The sequence below is a fragment of the Leptodactylus fuscus genome, chromosome 8 (genome assembly GCF_031893055.1).
Source record: "Leptodactylus fuscus isolate aLepFus1 chromosome 8, aLepFus1.hap2, whole genome shotgun sequence".
Taxonomy (NCBI): domain Eukaryota; kingdom Metazoa; phylum Chordata; class Amphibia; order Anura; family Leptodactylidae; genus Leptodactylus; species Leptodactylus fuscus.
The window spans coordinates 71,060,797-71,085,231 of record NC_134272.1 but is presented as its reverse complement, the minus strand read 5'-3'; the positions used below and the strand labels follow the sequence as shown (position 1 = coordinate 71,085,231).

Genomic DNA, 24,435 nt, shown 5'->3' with positions numbered 1-24,435 from the left:
GTAAGCTCACACTGAGTTTTTTGGTCAAGGCTTTGAGGCCGTAATTGCCTCAAAACCCTGACCAAAAAGACGGCTCCCATTGAAATCAATGGGAGCCGCTCAGGAGCTTTTTCCAGCACACGGAAAAAAGAAGCAACATGTTCATTCTTCAGGCCGAGTCGCCTCGCGATTCGGCCTGAAGAAACTCCCTTCTACGGACTAGGCCCATTCATTGGGACTAATCCGGAGCGCGCAGCTGGATGCTGGTGCAGTGCACTGGCTTTCAGTCGCGGCAGCCCAGGTTTTGGATCGGAACCTGAGGAGGAAACCGCCTCAGGTTCTGATCCAAAAAACTATGTGTGCACTTTCACACGGAGGAAAATGCTGAGGAATTTGGTGTGGAATTTTCCATGCTGAAAAAAAAAGCCTCCCATTGATTTCAACGGGTTCTACTAGCTTTTTTTTCCACTAGAGAAATTTTCCACTGGTGGAAAATTCCACTAGTGGAAAAAAATAAAAAGCTAACTGCACCCATTGAAATCAATGTGAGGCTTTTTTTTTCAGCATGGAAAATTCCACACTAAATTCCTCAGCATTTTCCTCCGTGTGAATGGACCCTTAACATGGCCAAAGAAGTGTCCTCTCCATCCTGTTCTCTGACTGACCGCTCAGCTCTGTGTGCAGCTTGGCTTGCCATATAGTTTACGTTAACCAACATTTAGCATTGTGAACATTATCATTCTATCATAAAAGCCAGCCTGTAGACCTAAGAAGCCAGACATCCTTACATGACAAGCGACAAATCTGAAACATTTTTGGCAACGGTCATTCATAGGCCCTATGCACACATCAACAATACCATGTGCATGGGCCTACATGGTGTCACAGAAATGTGTAACTCATGTAGAACTGTATCCTCCCCTAAATTCAGTGTTTCCAGGAGAGTATATATCAGTTGTGTCTGGCCAGTTGTTTTTTTTTGTGCACTTTGTACATTGATCCACCATCCATAGAGTGAACTAGGCGGACAGAAAACCCTGAATGTTATATTTTGGTGTCGGGCACAGAAATGCTTTCCAAGTGCTGAGATGCCTGGTGCATAAAAGTCGCCAACATTCTGCTGAATCAATAACTAGAGATCCAAACCTCCTCTGGCATTAACATTAACACAAAAACTGTGCAATGGGAGCTCCATGGCCAAGCAGCTGCACGCAAGCCTATTATCACCAAGTACAATGCCAAGCATCCGATGTAGAGGTGCCAAGCATCCGATGTATTGGTGACAAGCACAATGCCAGCACTTGACTCTGTAGCAATGGATGAGTAATAACGTATCACCCTTGTCTATCGGCCAATCTGATGGACAAGTCCAGGTTTGGTGAATGCCAGGAGAACGTTACCTCCTTGACTGTGCTGTGACAACTGTAAATTTGGTGGAGGAGGGATAATACTATGGGGTTGTTTATCAGAGGTTGACCTAGGCTCCTTAGTTCCAGCAAAGGGAAATCTTAATGTTTCAGCAGACCAAGACACTTTGGACAATTGTATGCATCCCACTTTTGACGAAGACCCTTCTTGTTCTACCATGCGTGTGATCCAGTACGCAAAGCAATGTCCTTAAATGTATGGTTTGGTAAGTTTGGTGTGAAAGAAGTTGACGGGCCGCACATAGCCATAACCTCAAACCCAACAAACCACTTTGGGACAAACTAGAATGGAGACATGGAGCCCAGGCCTCTTGCCCAACATCAGTGTTTGACCTCAAGTGTAAAAATTCCCACAAACAGACTCCAGAATCTTGTAGAAAGCCTTCCCAGAATGGTGGCAGCTGTTCTGCTGCAAACAGGGGAACAACTCCTTACCAATTCCTGTGGCTATAGAATGGGGTGTCATACAAGCTCTTGTAGATGTAATGTGGATGCAGACCGATATTTTTGTCTATATAGTGTAAGTAAACCCAACCAAATGTGTTAGGCAAGTCCTAATTTTTCCCTTCATAAATAAAAAACCCCTGTGTACATCCATATAAATTTGGAGACACACACAGTTTTCATAGATTTATATGGAGGCTGTATTCCTCCATATATGTGACACAGGGCCCTGAACATGTATAAAATTATAAAATATTGTGGCACATGCAACTGAATACAAGTCAACACGACGGTATATTAGCATTGATCACATGACAAATCATTGGTCAGTTGCTCAATACTACAATAATGACTAGTGTAACGAAAAATTCTGCAGCATATCTTATAAAATTTCCGTCAGCCGTCAAATAAAACTGTATTATTAAGCAGATCTATCAAGAGTCTCCCCTGTAGATCTAATAACCCAGCCCTCATTCTATAATATCCCCGACAAGTCTGGAATATATAGAAAAAATGGTGTATATATGTATATCTAATTATCAAGTATATATTTCTGCTATTGGCTTCCGCTGATCCGTCCATCTTATTAGTAACGCTCCATATTTTCAAAGAACATACTTGAAACTGCACAATAAATATTATTAATAATATTACTTTATCCATACCTATATAATATCAAATAACCCAGCAAAATGTATGCTGCAATTTACATTGCCCTCTAGCTTCGTACAAAGCATTTTTTGGAAAACGCTACTGCAGTGTTGTTGAGCAGAAGCGGATCCAGCAGGAAGTATACGGCGTATTCACACGTCCACATTTCATGTGTTTATGCCATCTGCAGTTCTCACTGGCCGCATATGTATCTATTTATTTCATTCTATCTACACAGACATCTGTCTTTTTTATAGATCCTAGTGAAAAATAAAAAAAACAGCATGTTGGTCTTTTTGGATGTGGATGCCTCATGGACACATCTACGTGTTATCCTTTTTTTAATGACCAAAGGACATAGAAAATTATAGGAACTGTAAGAAAACCCGATTAACCATGGATAGCACATGACCTAAAAATAAGCAGGATGGAGTGTCACCGGTGATCATCATGGACACCACACGTCTGCATTTTGGCCCACAGGCTCAGTCCCCACATTGCAGAAACGCAGCAGAAGAAAAACCACTGCATGTTACCGTACCAGCAAAGTGTATGACATTCTGGCTAATCCCATCCACACAATGCAGAATAGAAACGTTACGGACAAAAATTTTACCCGTGGAAACACAAGTGTTTTCCCTATAGATTTAACAAGGGAAGAAAAAACACAATGTGATGCATTTAATGTGTGTTTTTAGTTGTGGTTCACTATGTGGGGCCTTAGCCTCTAGTACTTTTATTATTGGTTTTATACAATTGTTTTCTTGTTCTGGTTTTAACAGATTTTTTTTTTAACTACGAGAAAACACCGTTACACTGATTGTGGCCAGATTAGAGATGATTCAATGGGATAAACCTGACTTCTTTTTTTTTACTTTTTAAAGATTAAATTTAATTACATATATCATTTGGTCCACTTCTTGTTTGGCTTTAAAAAATTGCATTAAAATAAACGCAATTTTTTTTCTCTGAAATATACCTAAGTGGCCTAAAAAACATCTATTATTATTAATTATTATTATTATTATTATTATGTTTAAAGTTATAGCACCATTAATTCCAATTGATTTGTAAAGTGCTACAGAATATGTTGGCGCTATATAAATATAGTTTATTATTATCATTATTATTATTAATTATTATTATTATCATTATTATCTCATAGACAGTAAGCCCTTGCGGGTAGTGCCATCCATACCTCTGTACCAGTTGGTCCTTGATAGTATTATGTTTGTTTTGTATATATTCTGTATGTAAACAATCAAATGTAAAGCACTATGGAATTAATGGTGCTATATAAATAATAATAATGATAATAATAATAATAATTAATAATAATAAATTTATAGTTAGAACACAATTAATTCCAATTGCTGTGTAAAGTGCTATGGAATATGTTGGCGCCATTCAAAGTTAATTATCATTATTATATATTTATAGTTAGAGCACCATTAATTCCAATTCATTTGTAAAGTATCTCGGAATATGTTGGCGCTATATAAATAAAGTTTTTTATTATTATTATTATTATTATTATTATTATTATTATTATTATATTTATTGTTACAGCACCATTAATTCCAATTCATTCGTAAAGTGCAACGGAATATGTTGATTCCATATAAATAAAGATTATTATTATTATTATTATTATTATTATTATTATTATTATTATATTAATATCACCACCATTATCATCATCATCATCATCATTATTATTATATATTTCTAGTTAGATTACCATTAATTCCAATTAATATGTAAAGTGCTACGGATTATGTTGCCGCTCTATAAAGTTTATTATTATCATCATAATTGTAATTATTATTATATATTTACAGTTAGAGCACCATTAATTCCAATTGATTTGTAAAGTGATATGGAATATGTTGGCGCTATATAACGCTTATTATCCTTATTATTATCATAATTATTATTACATATTTCTAGTTAGAGCACCATTAATTCCAATAATTATTGATTTCTAAAGTGCTACGGCATATGTTGGCGCTGTATAAATAAAGATGATGATGATTATTATTCCATGGTGCTGTACATTTGAGGGCATGGAGCTGTACATATTAGGCACAGGTTATCCATCTTATTAAAACATTGAGGATATGCAATTGCTATTTATGCAACTACCTTATCAACTATATTCTTGAAATCTGCAATCTTGCATTGATATTGTGCATTCTAGTTACCTTGTTAGGATCTTAATCTTACTTGCATTGCTCATAAGAGTTACAGACGTTTGGTCAGTGAGGATTAGGAAGATTTTACAATAAGGAATCCCAGGTAAAGAGAATTCAGACAAGATACACATGATAAACAACCTGGGAGAGCTGCTCAGCAAGATGAACTGGCTCCTGTGTGCCAAGACTTGTGCACTGGGTGGGTGTGAGAGGGCTGAGCCCCGTGACGTCACCAGCAGACTACACAGGCCCTGGCGCCAGCTCCTAGGGATGGGAGTGACTCTGTCTGCAAACCTGAGGCTTCCTATGATTGATTCACGACCAGAACCCTCCCACTTCCTAAGCCACAATTTATGACCATTGCACAGATCAGTCGAAAGAACTCATAAAACTGCACAAGAGCCTGGTAACCCTTCTCCCTGTCATCCAAAAATCACATTGTCATAATAAAAAAAATACATGTCATTTATAGTCAGAATAATTAAAACTGGGGATCATTTCATCAAAACAATATTTTATTTTTTAAATATTTATTTTTTTCATAAAAGAAAAAATAACAACATGGATAAATTGTATCCAAAATAAATAACCTTTGTCCATGAAATAAATCAGTAGTAGCCTGGTGAGGAGGAGGAAGAGAACAAAACGAGGACGGATAAAACTTTCTGCTTTTTTTTTTTCTGGTTTTTTTTTGTTTGTTTTTTTTGCACTGGACATTGGGAATGTAAGAGACTAAAAAGAGTCCAATTCTGCAGAGAATACAAAGAAAAGGAAACTGTACACAGACGAGGCAGCAATAGACAAGAGTTTCAATGCAGATTTCATTAAAAAAGATAATTTAAACACGGGTTTTCTTATCTCTACATATAAAAATCATCTTTATCCATTAAAAATGAGGTTATCCAAAAAGGCACCTAATCCTGTATAAAAACCAAACTGCACTGGCGAGTCCACACACTAGAGGGGGCGCTGTGGACTTGTGACTTGTTACATTGTAACAACATTAGACAAGGTTTTTATTTGGCAAAAAACGTTTTGATCGGTAAAAAAATAATGACTGATTGTCTCTCGTGGCCATTCCTTTGTGGAAATAAGTAGTGGCATAACAGAGGTAGGGAGGCTAGCTCATGCCAGGGCATGCTGAGACTTGTAGTTCCACAAAGGAGAACACTCACCTAGGGTAAGCCTGTGTCACCTGTAAAGCTAAGTCAGAGTGAATAATGAGTTAATCAAATGAATGAGAATTAGATTTCAATCCAATCAGGATTTCAGACCACAATTTAGCCCTAATTGCTGCAATTAACTCTTCCTATCCCACTATTTTACATAGATCCAATTCATGTCTACTGGAATGGCAGACAACATCATCTCCAGTCATCAGTGAGTCCAGGGTTTGTTCAGATCACCAGTCTATGACATGAACCTGAGGCCACAGAAAGGAGACCTCTCCCAGTCATGGTGTCCACACTGCCTATTAGTGTTCATCATCATCTCCCCCAGTATTGGGGTCTCTCTAGAAGATAGTCCCTGCAGTGACAGCTGCACTGCTGTGATGGTGGAGGTGGTGCTGCTGCTGCAGTAATGGACTGGTCTGAAGGTGTGTGGCTGGATTGGAGGTTTGGTACCAGGAGGAATAGCTGCCTAGGAAGGCACTGGGGCTGGAGCCGGAGTTGGGGGGCTGGAGGCCGGGGGTTGGGTTAGGTCCCTGCAACCTCTGATGTGACCCAAAGTCCCAGGTGACTGCTGAAGGGGGAGAATTGCAGGTCGGGGACTCGTTGCCCGTCGGGTGTTGGTCGGAGGGCAACTCTCCACTTTTCCACATTTTCTTAAACTTTGACCTACGGTTCTGAAACCAGATTTTTACCTGATGATGGAAAATACTGTCTATTAGTTTCTTTCATAACGACATCATACTGTAAATATATCTAATATTCATATGTCTAACAATTATCTGTCTATCTATCGATCGATCTATTCTAATATGTCTCACATCTATCTATTATCTATCTATCGTCTGTGTCTAACAATTATCTATTTGTTCAGCTATCTATTCAGCTATCCTTCTATCTATCTATCTATCTATCTATCTATCTATCTATCTATCTATCTATCTATCTATACACACATACATCGCCGTGCATAATATTACAGAAAATTGTCATATACTATATATACTCTATCGATCATTACATTTATGAAAATGTTACATTTATTTAGCTGAATTATATACAAATATAATAAGTATAAAATATACAAATAATTATCATTGCAACAATTGTATTTTGATGGACTAAGTTGTAGGAGAAGGAAAGAAGAAAGTTTCCTTTACACCCGCAGGCAGACTGTATAATCTGTCGATCGCTCCACATATCTATCTATTATCTATCTATCTATCTATCTATCTATCTATCTATCTATCTATCTATCTATCTATCTATCTATCTATCTATCTATCTATGCCTTTAGATTTTATAAGTAAACTAAGCTCTAACTATGGTTTAGCATACTGCGCTCCTGCTCCTGTTCTGGTTTACTCCCGAAATATAAACCCGATGTGCAGAGAATGACTGATACATAGAGTTACATAGAGATAGTGATACATGGTAATGACACAGGAAAGAAAATAGAAAAAAGGGTAACAGCAAAATAGATATAATTCTTATCAGTGCCAGCTTTATCTACAAGTGCATTATGGAGTAAGGAAATCACACTATGGGATGAAGAAAAGTTACATGTGTACATTCTGTTATTCTATGATTTTTTTCTATTTTGACATATACATATATATTCTATTTTTAAATACCATTAATATCTATTGAACCTCCCATAGCATTTCTCTATTATTTTTACAACTGCGCTGTTATTATGTATCAGTCATATATAATGAATGAATGAATGTATGAATGAATGATATAGAAATCAGAAGCAAGCATCAATTCTATCTACTTATATAGCTATGTATCATCTCTCTCTCTATATATATATATTCATATATATATATATATATATATATATATTCATATATATATATATATATATATATATATTTATATATATATATATATATATAAAAATAAATTATGGAATTAATGATCCTTGTGTAGCATATATAGTAACTCATGTACCTATAGTAAGTGTATAGATGAGATCTCAGCACTGACCTGTGTCTGGGTTAGGCCCAGGGATGCAGCCAGCTCAGCTCTCTCGGGCAGTGCCAGGTATTGTGTTTTCTGAAACCTCCTCTGCAGGGCTGCCAGCTGGAAGCTGGAGTAGATGGTCCTGGGTTTTCGAACTTTTTTGGGCTTCCCATTCACTATCCTGACCTCAGGCTCACATTCCTCTTTTTCTGTGAAACATAGGAAGAGGTAAGTTAGACACAGACATGACAGTCCACACTAGTTATTATTCTGTCTCCCTGACCTGTCGGTGCAGCACACTGTTCAGGGTGTCAGGGCTTATTTTTGCAGCATCAACACATTATGTAAGCGGCAGCCATAGATTAAAGTACACAACATGCACAGGCAAGAAGAGTGCAACAAGTCTGGGATAGTCATAGTACTGTACTTTACCTTGGTCATTATGTGTAGGGGAAGGGCTTGTTCCATAGGGTCCATAGGAGCTGTAAGAGCCGTTATAGGAGGTCAGATCATAGGATTTGGCAGGGTAGGAGATACCATTGATGCCACTGCTGTGAAACTGGTAGGATCCCATCTGTCCATAGGGAGACCCCCCTCCACAGTGTTGCTGCTGCTGTTGCTGGTTGGTGTAGTAGCTGCTGTCAGTAGCTGTGGACACAGGCAGGGTGGGGGACTCCTGGGACTTGTGCAGGCTGTGATAACTGTTTGAGGTCATTTGGTTAGAATGCATATCTGACACTAAGCTGTCAAATACTCCAGTCATTGTGGATTTGCAAACTAAGGAGCTGGGATGATGGAGCAAAAAAAAACAAAAACAATCAGTGCAGCCAAAGGAACTGAGTGAAGTGGAGAAGCTCAAGATGCTGAAGTCATGATGATCCACACAGGAGGAGACCTGGCTGAGGAGCACAGAAAGGAGAGCTGCTGCGGATCACTAGAGACTGTCTGCTGCTCTCTGCTTCAGCGCCAGGCATTTAACTCCAGTCATGTGACTGTCAACCATGTCACCTAGCAACAGCCAATCACAGCACCTGCTGCTGGCTCTGAGTTCTCAGGGTTCTGCCCCAGGACAGGAGCTTCTCCCTCCCTCCTGTGTGAGCTCCACTGACTCCTACACAGCAGGGAAGAGGGAGGGGTGGGGGTGGGGAAGAAAGGAAACAAACTCCAGGGCCCAGGAGAAGAGAAGGAGAAGAAGAGAGCTAGTAGCTGCAAGCCTTGGTCTGTGATGACACTTTAAGAAAGACACTGCCAGGTAGTTAGGAGACCCAAAAATGGAGCAATCCATTGGTGCACTGCCATTGATGCAACATTAGCAATAAGCTGCATGTCCCAAACATAGAAAAAGTCATGTTTTGATTGCATTATTACCAAAAAAAACCCCAAGAACACAATTTCCTGGAAAATTAGGAATTGACTAATGCTGATCATAGGTGGCCAAGTTCTAAGACATCTGTGAATCCCTGCATAATAAGTGGAGACTCTGATATAGGCCACGGACATATAATCATAGATGTAAAGATTTGGTTTGCAATAAACATGGACATAGGAAAATGGAAATAAGCAAATAGATATAGAAAACCATTGGACCATTATGGGACATATTGTATTCTGCACAAGAACTTGTCTCACGTTATAGTAAAGTGAATGCTCAGTCATAGTGTTGAGCAATAATGGTGGAGAAGGATGTTGATGTACGAACCATAAAATTTATGGAGTAGACGTGACCAGTCAGAGGCGATTTTTACTACCATAGACATACTGGGGGAATTTATTTACCTGTCTTTTTTTTTTTGCAAGTCCCTTTCTTGTGCTAAAGATGCATCACATTGTTCATTGTGCGTTCTGCTGCCGCAGTTCCTGACTGGCGTAGATCTCAGTTTTGGCACAAGGAATACGCTTAATAATTCAGGCGCACCTCACACCAATCGGGGACTTCATTAAAATGGGTTTTCCCATGAACTGGAGACTGCACTTTTGTCCTGCACCATATTGAACCTGCGTGCAGCCAGGCTGAATAAGGATGGGATTGGTGGGATTGGGATTGGTGCTCTCATTCACTTCAATAGGAGCAACAGAGATAGCCGAGTGAATAAAGTGAAGTCAATGGGAGTGCCAGAGATAGCATAGTTGAATATGAGGCAAGAGAAAGATCCTACAGTCTTCAGTTCATGGGACAACCCCTTTAAAATTGGTGTAGGAAACATCAGGCTTAATAAATTCCACCATTAATAAGGGTTTAACTAAAAAGCGTCTGTAAGATTATTGGTCTGGGTGATAGTTTGGGCGAAAAACAGAGCCATGTGTGGCTAGTGTATGGGCAATGTCATACATATCATAGAAACAGGCCATGCAGCTGCTGTGGTGCACTTGGAGAGGGCCATCCAACCCTTCTTATCCAAAGCCCCTTTGTTATTTGGTGGCAAGAACCTGTGCACTACCATTTCTATTGTAGGAGCTACAGAGAATGGTGAATTGGTCCAAGAGTCATGAGAATTTTCTGGAGGAGAATGGGCGACTGCCTTGGGTGGCTAAATCATTTACCATAATAGGATCTCATTTGATCATTGCTGTAGGGTCTTCTCTTTTCTATGTATGCCTCTTTTATCATCCATTTATATACAGAGATGATTAATAGAGTAATGTTGTGCTTGCAGATCCTATAGGGCGGCCTATGGATCTGTACAGAGAACCACAGAGGAGAATACCTCCAGAACACCGCCATGTGTGATCTTGATGGTGCACTCTTTACCCTGGCCATGAGGCGTCGCTGTGCACCCATTTTACTGAAAAGGTTTGTCAGAAGAGGAAATCTCTGACAATGATCATTGCTGCTTCTATGGTACCATGAACGCTGTCTATGGCCAATGTTTGATCAATGTTCACTATCATTTATAATTTTTATTCTAGTAATAAATCTTTTGGAAAAAAAAATTCTCTTCCAGATATTTATGTTTTTCATCCATGTTTTAATATCTTTAGATCCTTTAATTTTTATCACTTATTGGTCATTGAAAGATTGTATGAAATTCTTTCAATTTATAGTACTATAAACTTCTCTAGCACTTAAATAGAAAAATATATATACAGTATAGTATATATAGGGTTACATTAGGACCCCTGGTCATATCAGTTTGCAGTTTATAAGGGGTTAAAGAGAAACATGGCTGCCTTCCCGCAGAACCAGCGCCATTTTGGTTCATAGACTGTGGGTGGTATTGCCGCTTGGCCCACTGACTTGATTAGGACTGAGCTGTAATGCCAGACCCGGCCCACAGACTGGTTCTGCATGAGAGGAGACATACTTTCTTAATTTCACGCAACTCTTTACATTGGATATCTTGATAGGGGTTGATACATCCTCTCTACAATTAATAGAGTAGAGTAACATGAAACTGGATGATTACTGGAGCCCCCTACTGTGAAAAAAAGTGGGTAAACAGTTTCCCTTAATGGAGATTTGGCATTGACATGGTCAGTTTTGAGCAGGGGGGCTTAACTTCAGGGGCATATAGGGTGTGCAGAGATAGCAATCACTACCAGGCCCTGGAGCCCCAAAGTCCTGTCTACAATATAAGAAGACATTAGTATTCTTGATAACACATTGTTAATGGGGGCCCCATTGCCTATTTTGCATTGGGGCCCAGGACATTCAAATGACGCCTCTGCTTAACTTCCATTTAGTCTTCTACTTTGAGATAACCCCATTAATATCTCAAAAGATATGGCCACATGGAGATCCAACAGAAGCCTTTTGGTTAAATGAGTATCACTTGGGATTATAATAGGCCCCTTAAGTTTAGAGGCCTGAGCAGGTGCCTTGTGACACATCATATAGAAACCAGAAAATAAATCTCAAGCTTCACATACAAACCCGTGCTAGCGCCCTGATGGCAACATTTGTATATTGTTGCAGAACATGTTGGCGCTGTATAACCAAGAGAGAGAAATAAATAAGATATATGTATATATATATATATATATATATATATATATATATATATATATATATTAGGTCTAGAATTGTGTAAAGCTTATACATCTGGACGTCCAGCAAATTTACTGAATTTTGCTCTTCCAAAATATATACATTGTAGATTATAGTAGAAGTTCTATCATGGACTTTTAATAAAATTTCTAAATGTCTAACTTAGACATCTGTTCTAAAAATTTCCAATGTCCTTTGTCAGTCCTGTTCTTGAATTTAGCAAATTTTGGGTATGATGAGTTCAGAATGTCACCAGCCTATCTCAAACCTGTTACTTACCATCGGCTGAGCTCCATTTTTGGGCACTTTGAGGACCAGGCGGACAAAAAACCTGCAACATTCAGCATTTTTCTGTCCAGTTCAAGAAGACATCTGGTATTAGAAATACTGCTGCCATAGGAAAGTGTGGGATAAGATCTGCCAACAGTTTTCCTTTAGCTTTTATGTACCATGATGAAGGACAAAAGCACCAGATATTTTAAACTATATATATATATATATATATATATATATATATATATATATATATATATATATATATATATGTATATAGTAGGTCATGTATGAAGACGGATGTGCCAGCTAGGTCATATCAACCTGAGCAAGCACAGTGTGTGCTCTGTATTTTCCAATGCAGCAAATGACAGCAGGAAACTGAAGTAACTGCATTGATACATCACCTCTATTGACCTGAGTATGGAAAAAGTTGGTATTCTTGGTTAGGATGGTTTATGAGTGGCTTAATACTCTGTATTCCCATCTGTATAACTGAACAAAGTGATCAAGTAAGTAAAATTATTAAAACTGAAACAACTAGACATTGCACTTTGTTGGTTTTCACCAAAGGAAATCTTAAACCTTACAGTTTTATTAAGTTTTGCTCATGGACCTATATAAACTAATAAATATGTGAACATAAACATCCAAGTCCTTCTTTCTTGGAGTATCAAATTATCATTAAATGTAACAATAGTTTGGTTATTTCAACCCTGGATAGACAGATAGGAAGATATCTATCTATCTATCTATCTATCTATCTATCTATCTATCTATCTATCTATCTATCTATCTATCATATCCTATCTGTACTTCAATTTACATTGTACAATTATGTATCACCCTGACAAGTTATGCTGAATGCAGGTGGTATCTATCTATCTATCTATCTATCTATCTATCTATCTATCTATCTATCTATCTATCTATCTCCTATCTACCTGTCTCATATCTATCTATCTATCTATCTATCCATCTATCTCCTATCTATCTATCTATCTATCTATCTATCTATCCATCTATCTTCTATCTATCTATCTATCTATCTATCTATCTATCTTCTACAACACAAATTCTTTAGTAGTGTATATGATCTGTATATGATATATCTTTACCTATATACTAAAGGCATTTAGTTATGTGAAAAATTATACTCTATCTATCTATCTATCTATCTATCTATCTCATATCTATCTTTCTTTCTATTGCATATCTACCTACCTATCTATGTATCTATACATCCATCTACCGCCTATCTGTCGATCAATCGATCTATTTATCTCTCTCTCTCTCTCTCTCTCTCTTTCTATGTATCCACAGCCATATCCATCTATCTATATCTGTCCATTCAAAATCACCATTTCTCCCTTGAAATTACAAGGATAAATTGAAAAGAAAAAAATCCCACTTTTCAAACATAAATATTTACTTCTCAGCAATTTGCTAAATGTATTCTATTTCATTCACATGGGATATTACTTTGACTGCCCTCCAGCACCACCTTGTGGAAAACCGCAATATAATCCTACATGTATGAGGACACATTTTTAATCTGGCTGAGGCGCCAGTCTCATCGCACTACTGCTGTCCAAAATAGTAATTAAAAGCCGCAGAAATGTTTTCCTGCTTACTGTCTGATAGGACTCCTAGGAACTTTACTTGCTGATACAGGATTGTTATGGGAAAAGTAGCTGATGGTATCAAAACAGGGTCCCTGGCTCCAAGAATATCTGTGCACAGGATATTTACTAGGAACAGCTATGGCAGCAGACAAACAGTACTTTCCTATGTGTATAAGTCCATGTCTCTTACGCACACTGGCGCACGTTTACCTGTCCCATAATTACTGCACTTTAGTATTATCAGCCTGGTATCAAGCCACCAAGAGACAGCACATCGCCAGCGACTTACAGGAGGATTACAGACCTGTTGGTCAACTTCACATACGAAAAATGTAAGTTGTCTGGTGTCGGCGTGTCTAACAGTTTATAGTTACAATGCTGTTATTGTCACCTAAAACCGGGCTAGGATGTCTGGATATTGTAGCCCTATCTGCAAAAATATAGAAGCTTTATCATAATATTCCGTAAAAGTGCACAATTATTAGCCCCTTCATATCATTGCGCAGGTAAAATCATAAAAGAGAACCATAATGAATGGCACTAAATAGGATTTAATAGGTAACAACTGCACCATTTTATTATTTAATGTAATTTCATCCCCTCAAGCAAATTGTAGCTAATTCTGAAATATCCCTTTAAGGATGGGTTTACTTTTATCAGTTGTCCAGCTAGTTATGCCTGAGCTGGACTCAACACATGAGAAAGTTGAACACTCTGTCTGGTATCTACGATAAAACAGGGAAATGATGTATACAACATCTTTCTGTCCTGTCCTGTGGACACAGGTTTTCCGGGGTGGAACAGAAGTCTTATAGGTTCCAGGGCAAATTTTGGACCTAGCCCCCAGTAGCATGATGTTCCCATACAGTAATATTGTCCCTATGTGTGCCCCCATACAATAAGTATGTCCATCTCTGTGCCCCATACAATAAGTATGTCCATCTCTGTGCCCCATACAATAAGTATGTCCATCTCTGTGCCCCATACAATAAGTATGTCCATCTCTGTGCCCCCATACAATAAGTTTCTCCCCCCAGTGTGCTGGTCCTTTCTCTATGTCCTTTGGCCCCAGCATGGTGCAGCTGGTGCACTGCTATAATGTCATTGCGTTTCCTGACAATCCTTGCTTGATCCCAAACTCTAGCAGGTCACAGGTTTAAAGCAGCCCGAGCCTTGTCAGAATAAGTAGAAATCCAGAGGTTCAGTAGCTTTCTGCACAGCCAAAGTTGGGAACTGTATTGTGTCCTCCGGACATAGATACAGTTGATATGGCGCTCACTGGGGATCCGAGTGGGTCCCCTTCTATCTCTGGGCTCAGTTTTGGTAACAAACTGATTACCATGTTTGTTCCCTTAAAATGGCTATTTACTTGCAAAAAAAATATATTAAAAGTCTATGGAGCATGTATTGGACAAGGAGGTATGGCAGCATCATACCCGGATTTTCCTTCGGGAGTGTTTATTTTACGCCAGGAAAGTCATCGCCTTGCGATGGATGGCCTCGCGATCCCCTTCTGTGTCTCAATGGCGGAAATTAGTTAATTCGGTTCTCCCGTTCAACCAGATTATATATAAGGGTAGGGGCTGCCCCCAGAAATTTGTCAAGGTTTGGGGAGCGTGGTGTGATTCTCCTCTTACCCAGTATTCTGCCCCCTTGATGCGCTCTGCATTGGGCGCCTTTGAGTCCTGAGAAAGGACTTGTTGCATGAAACTGTAGCCTCCTTTTATGTTGGGTTTCTCTGTGAATGTTGACGCCAAGGTGCCCCGTTTCTGTCTTTCTCCTTTTTTGTGCGGAATGGTCGAGCCTGGGTTGGGGTGGCGCTATGGCAGTTCTTTGTCTGTTTGTTTAGAACCCTTTTAATTTCTCTATATTTTGTATTGTATACGCACTCTTCTGACTGTATTGTTTATTTTGTTATATCTTCTCCAATAAAACGAGTTTAAAAAAAAAAAGTCTATGGAGCGCTGAATAGAGTGCAAGATAGCAGGAGAAGTCTATAATTTTGTTACAGTTCTAGGACCTGCATTTATTTTGGGAACAGTGCCTTGTGACCACAGATAAGATCTCTCTATTCACTTATTTGACACTTTCAAAAAAAGTTAGATGGTGGTCACACTGGACAGCTATTTGTCTGTCAGCTATTCTTATTCATTCCATAGTATGGGTGCATTCACACTACGGAACGCCAGCGTGTATCACAGCCGTACACGCCGGCGTTACAGCAGGGCTGCCGGACACTTCCCATTCATTTCTATGGGAGCCGGCATGCGAGCGCTCCCCATAGAAATGAATGGAAAAAAGCAGTCCATTCATTTCTATAGGGAGCGCTCGCATGCCGGCTCCCATAGAAATGAATGGGAAGTGTCCGGCAGCCCTGCTGTAACGCCGGCGTGTACGGCTGTGATACACGCTGGCGTTCCGTAGTGTGAATGCACCCTATTACAGATAAAAGCATTAGCAGTTGTCAGATATGTTATTTAAAGGGAGTCTGTCACCAGTACCTAGCATATCAACCCATCTCTGCAGTTAGATAGGTTATGGTTACCAGAAACAGCATATCACCCCAGCCCTGCAGTTAGATAGGTTATGGTTACCAGAAACAGCATATCACCCCAGCCCTGCAGATAGATAGGTTAAGGTCACCAGAACCAGCATATCACTGTTTTTGTCAATATGCAAAGGTGCTCTTTCAAGCAATGAAGGCGTTGCCACTTACCTCTTTGGTAACCTCGTTGGGTTAATATGCTGAGTTCTGATGACATATTCAGTTTAACACTTACCTTGTTTGGTACCTCCATCTTGTTTGTGAAATTCTTTACTGATCCACTTGAAATCACCAAACCTTTCCATTTCTAGGGAGGTTATTCAGATGCCTAGGTGGTCCATATGCAGCTCAATTTTCTACCTGGTTTGGTAGGACAAGGACTCTACATCATCACAAGTACTTCATAGCTACACATAGTGCTGTTTCTGTCCATCTGTGACAATGTTTATTAAAATAAATGTATTTGTGACCAGTTACACATTGTTGTAGAAACGTAGGAAATACTGATTCGCACCACAATAGTAAATTGCAACATTGTGAGCCAAATATCCCAGCAGAACCCTGGCCTTAGGGATTCTAGCCTTGCCCGCTTGGCTTAGGACCACTTAGTAGTTGAAGTTCACACTTTTTTTTTCTGTTTCTTGTTTTTCATAAAAAATTTTTTTCATGACATCTATTTATAATATTGTTTTTCGCTCTCCTTGCAGTCTATAATGTGAGAGCATTGATTAGAACAAATTGTAGTTTTTTTTTTCTCTGCCTCTATTGAACCACTTCCCAAAAACTCAATACCTATTATACTAAGAAATCTCTGTAGCTTAACAGATTCAACTTGCTATTTATTGAGAAGACCATTGAACCGAGACGACGGGTGCCTTGCATGCATTACCCTTGGCCTTTTGGGTAAGAGTGAATCATAGGATGACTTTTACTCATACTGTGCAATTAGACCCTTGAGATGGTGGCTATGAAAACCTCCAAGAGGCTCTCTGCTTTGTTTCCAAGGTATCGTGAAAGAAAGGCAATAGTTTAGGTTGACGAGAAAATCTGGATAAAAGGGGTCTTTGAGCTCCATTGTTGTGTTGCTGTATAGGTGAGCAAAGAGTGCAAATGCTAGCCAAGAAAATGTTTCATTATGTGAAAATAGAGAATACAAAATGTAATACAAAGTGTCATTGTGACGTGATTTCACTCAACCTGCGGGCACTCTATGTGCGAGTGCTATTTACTGTGTGTTCTACAGACTAAAGCTCTGTTCACACTAGTGTTTGTCTCCTTATTACTCAGACTGATCATTTTTACAAAAAAGAAAAATATCCCTGTTAATTTAAATTGTATTTGTTTTCTGCTGGTAAGGTTGAGTTCACATCTGCGTTCGATGACCATTTGGAGATTCCATCCCTTATTAGCAGAGAGAAGAGTTGTGCAAAAACGACTTTTCTTTCCGCATTTTTCGGGCGGAAACCCGGCGGACCCCATTATAGTCTATGGGATCCGTGGGTATCCATGGGATTTGTGTGAAGGATCTCGCCTTACCAGCCACTATGGCACACCTGCGATCACCTTTCTTACCTTCCACTCACGTCCCGTGTGTGTACCTGGGCTCATAGGATAAGAAGAAACGAGCTTTATAAATTTATAATTTTATTAACCCAAGTCCTAGCCTGAAACATATATATATCAGTGGATAAGCAAATACAGATAAAAGTACAATACAATACATAAAATAAAATGGGATAAAAGAATAGAAAAGATATAATATCAAACAAAGTGATGGTTTGGTTTGCTGGGGCCTCATTCCTAGGCCGCAGGGCACTTTCTTAAACCAGTCCAAACAACACGTGTCCTTTACATGCTGTCCCAGAGTCAGTGTTCTCTCTGCTGCTTCTTGGCTGACTCTTCTGAGTGACCAAGAAACTAGGTCTGCCTTGCAGTAAAAAACTGGTATCTACCCACCCTTCCTTTACAGGTGGTCCGCCCCTCCTTCCCCCTTTTCAGAATCTGGGAAAGAGGGATGTTTAGAGCTGTCTGTCTGGGGTTCACCTGAGGGTCACTAGCAATCTCTGTCTCTCTCAGTGGTCATCCCCCATGGTATATCCATAAACCACTGAAGCCAACTGACCTCCAATGTAGACAAAGCTCAAATACACGTTCCTAAAGGTATATCTAGGACTGATATGAGCATGTAACAAATACATTTCACAGAAAGATACATGGCTGATGGTCTGTTCATCACAATTTGGTTTCCATTTTTTGGGTCCCCAAGCGGACCCAAAGAACAGAAACCCCAATGCAAGTGTGAACCAAGCGTAAGTGTTCATTAATTAGGCTCTTTAGTCAGTATGTAACGGGTACAAGTTGCTAGCCCTGTGTTGCCAATTGCACAACCATTCCCAAAAAGGGTGAACAGGACATCCAGCTTACCACTATACCAGTTCTCCCAATGATGAGTCCCCAATAGTGCAAATAAGTTTCCTTGATGGAAAAACGAAAACTCACTCTAGCACCACCTTTTAGAATGTAGTTTCCTAAAGATCAATGCTTGGTTTCGTAAGAAAACTAGAGACACTGGGATAGATTTTTTTAAGACTGGAGCTTTGTACACCAGTCTTAATAAAGGTCCCAGCAGGCACTGGACATGGCTGATTTATGAAGAGGGTCCAACCTCATTTAGGAGCTAGCATAGATTTCCATAATAACTCACACCTGAACACTGGCATAAGTTACTATAAATATGTCGCATCGAAGCTCCCCGCCTAACTACACCCACATTGACACAATGTGGTGAGGGAGGTACAAAATGGGTGTTGTGGATTACATTTAGTGCATGAAAGAGCCTTGTGCCAAAAAAATCCTTCCCAATGCCAAATATAGTAATTGGCAGGGAGCTCCATAGTCTCACCCTTTCTAATAGAGGATACCCCCTTGTCACAGTTAAAATCCGTCTTTGTACTCAAATTCATCCTCCCCATAATTACCTTGGTTCCCAACTCAGCACCTCCTCTAGAACACCTATGTCTTGTCCTATATAAAGGTAAAGTAAGTATGATGGGGTGGATGGGGGGGGGGGGGGGTAGTTATGACGTTCCGTTTCCGGAAAAGGGGAAACGGATCATCACCGGATAATCAGAAAACGGGTAAATATACATTTTTGCTTATTTATGTAATTTAGAAAGTAGGAGGGGGAAGGGTGTTTAGATTAGTTTAGGTAATTCAATTTTATCCCGGACAACCCCTTTAATGAAGCCCATGAATTTATTTGCCTTGGCAGCAGCCACCTGGCACTGGTTGCTAAAATTTAGTTTACTGTCCACCAGTGGTTTTTAGTAGTAGTTTTACCTATTGTGTTATTATTTAATACATAATTGTAACATTTTTTTTTTACACGGCCCTGATACATAACTTTACATTTATCCACATTAAAATTAATTTTTCTAGGGCTAAAAAAAGACACAAAACTGAATTTGTCAGGGAGATTTATCAGGACTGGTGTTTCACATGTCAGTCTTGATCTCTTGTGTTCTGGAGTGATATATGTCTATCTTATTAAGCAGAACATATCCCATTAATAAATTGGGTGCATGTATGACCCCTGGGTGCCAGCAACACAAATCTACACCAGTGTGTGAGGAATCTGCCTCAAAATCCTGAACAAAAAAAACGGCTCCCATTGAAATCAATCGGAGTCGGTCAGTTCTTTTTTCCGGGAGAGGTTTGTTCCAGCTCCCAGAAAAAAGAAGTGACATGCTCATTCTTCAGGCAGATTCACCTCGCGTTATCTGCCTGAAGACACTCCCTCCTCCCGACTAGACCCATTCATTTGGGCTTATCCGGAGCAGAGTGCTGTGACTGGATGTCGGTGCACTGCACCGGCATCCAGTCGCAGCTACTCGTTTTTTGGACCAGAATCTGAGGCAGCCTCTGCATCAAATTCCAGTCCAAAATACCCCATGTGAATCCGGCATTAAGGCTGGTCTTACACGACCGTAGTTTAAGTCCGCAAATGGTCCGCAATTGAGGGTTTTCAATTGCAGACCATTTGCGGACACATTATACTCAATGTGGCCTCTTACACCACCGGATATTTTATCCGTGGTGTGCCGGGCTGCAACCGAGGTCCACACTTTTTAGAACATGTCCGTAATGGCCGCAATTCATGGCACTGCATGGACTCACCCATAGAACTCTATGGTCAAGTGCGGCAGGTCACGGACATCTGCGGAGTGTAAGTTGATGATCAGCAACTAGTGTTGCTGATCAGCAACCTGCGGACCGTAAAAGCATTACGGTCGTGTAAGACCAGCCTAAGATGCCCTCAAAGCCTAAAAACAATCCATCAGTAGATCCCCACTCTCCTACCACAGCAGCACATCCTCTCCTCCCATCCCTGCAGTACATCCTCTCCTCCCACAGAAGCACATTCTCTCCTTCCATCACTGCAGCACATCCTCTCCTCCCATCCCTGCAGAACATCCTCTCCTCCTACTGCAGCACATCCTCTCCGTCCACAGCAGCACATCCTTTCCTCCCATCCCTGCAGCACATCCTCTACTCCCATCACTGCAGCACATCCTCTCCTCCCACAGAAGCACATCCTCTCCTCCCATCACTGCAGCACATCCTCTCCTCCCATCCCTGCAGCACATCCTCTCCTCCCATCCCTGCAGCACATCCTCTCCTCCCATCACTGCAGCACATCCTCTCCTCCAATCACTGCAGCACATTCTCTCCTCCCATCACTGCAGCACATCCTCTCCTCCCATCCCTGCAGCACATCCTCTCCTGCTATCACTGCAGCACATCCTCACCTCCCACTGCAGCACAACCTCTCCGCTCACAGCAGCACATCCTTTCCTCCCATCACTGCAGCACATCCTCTCCTCCCACAGAAGCACACCCTCTCCTTCCATCACTGCAGCACATTCTCTCCTCCCATCACAGCAGCACATCCTTTCCTCCCATCCCTGCAGCACATCCTCTCCTGCTATCACTGCAGCACATCCTCACCTCCCACTGCAGCACAACCTCTCCGCTCACAGCAGCACATCCTCTCCTCCCATCCCTGCAGCATATCCTCTCCTCCCATCCCTGCAGCACATCCTCTCCTCCCATCCCTGCAGCACATCCTTTCCTCCCATCCCTGCAGCACATCCTTTCCTCCCATCCCTGCAGCACATCCTCTCCTCCCACTGCAGCACATCCTCTCCGCTCACAGCAGCACATCCTCTCCTCCCAACCCTGCAGCACATCCTCTCCTCCCATCCCTGCAGCACATCCTCTCCTCCCATCACTGCAGCACATCCTCTCCTCCCACAGAAGCACATTCTCTCCTTCCATCACTGCAGCACATTCTCTCCTCCTATCACTGCAGCACATCCTCTCCTCCCACTGCAGCACATCCTCTCCGCTCACAGCAGCACATTCTTTCCTCCCATCCCTGCAGCACATCCTCTCCTCCCATCCCTGCAGCACATCCTCTCCTCCCATCCTTGCAGCACATTCTCTCCTCCCATCCCTGCAGCACATCCTTTCCTCCCATCCCTGCAGCACATCCTTTCCTCCCATCCCTGCAGCACATCCTCTCCTCCCACTGCAGCACATCCTCTCCGCTCACAGAAGCACATCCTCTCCTCCCATCCCTGCAGCACATCCTCTCCTCCCATCACTGCAGCACATCCTCTCCTCCCACAGAAGCACATTCTCTCCTTCCATCACTGCAGCACATCCTCTCCTCCCATCCCTGCAGCACATCCTCTCCTCCCACTGCAGCACATCCTCTCCGCTCACAGCAGCGCATTCTTTCCTCCCATCCCTGCAGCACATCCTCTCCTCCCATCCCTGCAGCACATCCTTTCCTCCCATCCCTGCAGCACATCCTCTCCTCCCATCCCTGCAGCACATCCTCTCCTCCCACTGCAGCACATCCTCTCCGCTCACAGCAGCACATCCTCTCCTCCCATCCCTGCAGCACATCCTCTCCTCCCACTGCAGTACATCCTCTCCGCTAACAGCAGCACATCCTCTCCTCCCATCCCTGCAGCACATCCTCTCCTCCCATTACTGCAGCACATCTTCTCCTCCCACAGAAGCACATTCTCTCCTTCCATCACTGCAGCACATCCTCTCCTCCCATCACTGCAGCACATCCTCTCCTCCCATCCCTGCAGCACATCCTCTCCTGCCATCATTGCAGCACATCCTCTCCTCCCATCATTGCAGCACATTCTCTCCTCCCATCACTGCAGCACATCCTCTCCTGCCATCAATGCAGCACATCCTCTCCTCCCACTGCAGCACATCCTCTCCGCTCACAGCAGCACATCCTTTCCTCCCATCCCTGCAGCACATCCTCTCCTCCCACTGCAGTACATCCTCTCCGCTAACAGCAGCACATCCTCTCCTCCCATCCCTGCAGCACATCCTCTCCTCCCATTACTGCAGCACATCTTCTCCTCCCACAGAAGCACATTCTCTCCTTCCATCACTGCAGCACATCCTCTCCTCCCATCACTGCAGCACATCCTCTCCTCCCATCCCTGCAGCACATCCTCTCCTGCCATCATTGCAGCAAATCCTCTCCTCCCATCATTGCAGCACATTCTCTCCTCCCATCACTGCAGCACATCCTCTCCTGCCATCAATGCAGCACATCCTCTCCTCCCACTGCAGCACATCCTCTCCGCTCACAGCAGCACATCCTTTCCTCCCATCCCTGCAGCACATCCTCTCCTCCCATCCCTGCAGCACATCCTTTCCTCCTATCACTGCAGCACATCCTCTCCTCCCACTGCAGCACATCCTCTCCTCCCACTGCAGCACATCCTCTCCGTCCACAGCAGCACATCCTCTCCTCCCATCCCTGCAGCACATCCTTTCCTCCTATCCCTGCAGCACATCCTCTCCTCCCACAGAAGCACATTCTCTCCTTCCATCACTGCAGCACATTCTCTCCTCCCATCCCTGCAGAATATCCTCTCCTCCCATCACTGCAGTACAGATACCTCTTTCACAGTATTGGAGAAAAAAAAACCCTAAGGGTGCATGCACACTACGTAACGCCGGGCGTGTATGAGAGCCGTACACGCCGGCATTACAGCAGACTGCCGAACACTTCCCATTCACTTCAATGGGAGTGCTCGTAACAGCGGCGTTTACGAGCGCTCCCATTGAAGTGAATGGGAAGTGTTCGGCAGCCCTGCTGTAACGCCAGCGTGTACGGCTCTCATACACGCCCGGCGTTACGTAGTGTGCATGCACCCTTACATTGTTTGCTGTGCATAGAACCCTTAGGGGTTCTTCACATGGTGGTATTTGGAGAGGATTTTCAGGTGGTCTTCTACCTCTGCTCCAGGTTCTGACCCTGTGGATCCTGTGGCAGAAAGCCAAAGCACCCCAGCGTTGGACACAATGGGACTTATCAGCATTAGCTCTATCAGCATTAGATCTTATGTAAAATCAGCTGCAGAATCTGCCAGAAGATCGAGCAGGACAGATTTTTTTAAGCACCCTGAAAAAAGAAGCATCAGTTACAGCCTCACAATGAAAACAATGGGAAGCAGATTTTAGCCAGAATTTGAGGAATAATCCATCACAAAATCAGTTCCAAAATCCTCTGTGTGAACAGTCCCTTAACTCCCTTAAATGTCCAGATGATTTCCAGAGAGAGGGGAGATCTCCCCAGTTGCTGAAAGAGAAGGCAAATCTCTCCAGCAAGTTTCTTTAATTGTACTCATGTCTCCCAGTTTCTGCACTTCTTCTCACTCCCAGTGCTGACATTGTCTGAGTCCGGACAGAAGACATGAGTAGTAAATATCTGCACAACTGGTTTCAGATTCAGTGTATTAACAGGGTCCTATTTGTGGTCTTCACTGCCTGTCTATTACTGTCAATGTTTGTGTCTTGGGCATTTGTAGGATTTGCGTTTTAGGGAAGCTGTATTTATCCTACTAATATTATAAGTGTGAAAGTTTGTGTGTTGGATGTTTGTGAGTTTGGATGTTTGTTCCTCAATCACGCTAAAACGCCTGGACGGATTTGCGTGCAATTTTCCAGAAACATAGTTTTCCCTTACGATTGAATCACAGGCTACTTTTGGTGCCACTAAACAACATGGCTTCCTAGCAGGAGACTCACAAAAGCAGGACTCCTAGCCCCAACTATAGACTCACACACAC

The 24,435-nt window shown here is 41.8% G+C and overlaps 1 protein-coding gene across 1 annotated transcript; it reads right to left on the bottom strand.

Annotated features, from left to right (window-relative positions):
• Positions 1 to 5,397: 5,397 nt before the first annotated feature.
• Positions 5,398 to 8,749, bottom strand: DLX2 (distal-less homeobox 2). The gene is made up of 3 exons (XM_075285282.1): positions 8,266 to 8,749; positions 7,858 to 8,042; positions 5,398 to 6,560 (listed from the first exon to the last, which is right to left on the bottom strand). The coding sequence occupies exons 1-3, from the start codon at positions 8,594 to 8,596 to the stop codon at positions 6,210 to 6,212; spliced, it is 867 nt and encodes a 288-aa protein (XP_075141383.1). The 5' UTR covers positions 8,597 to 8,749; the 3' UTR covers positions 5,398 to 6,209.
• Positions 8,750 to 24,435: the final 15,686 nt, after the last annotated feature.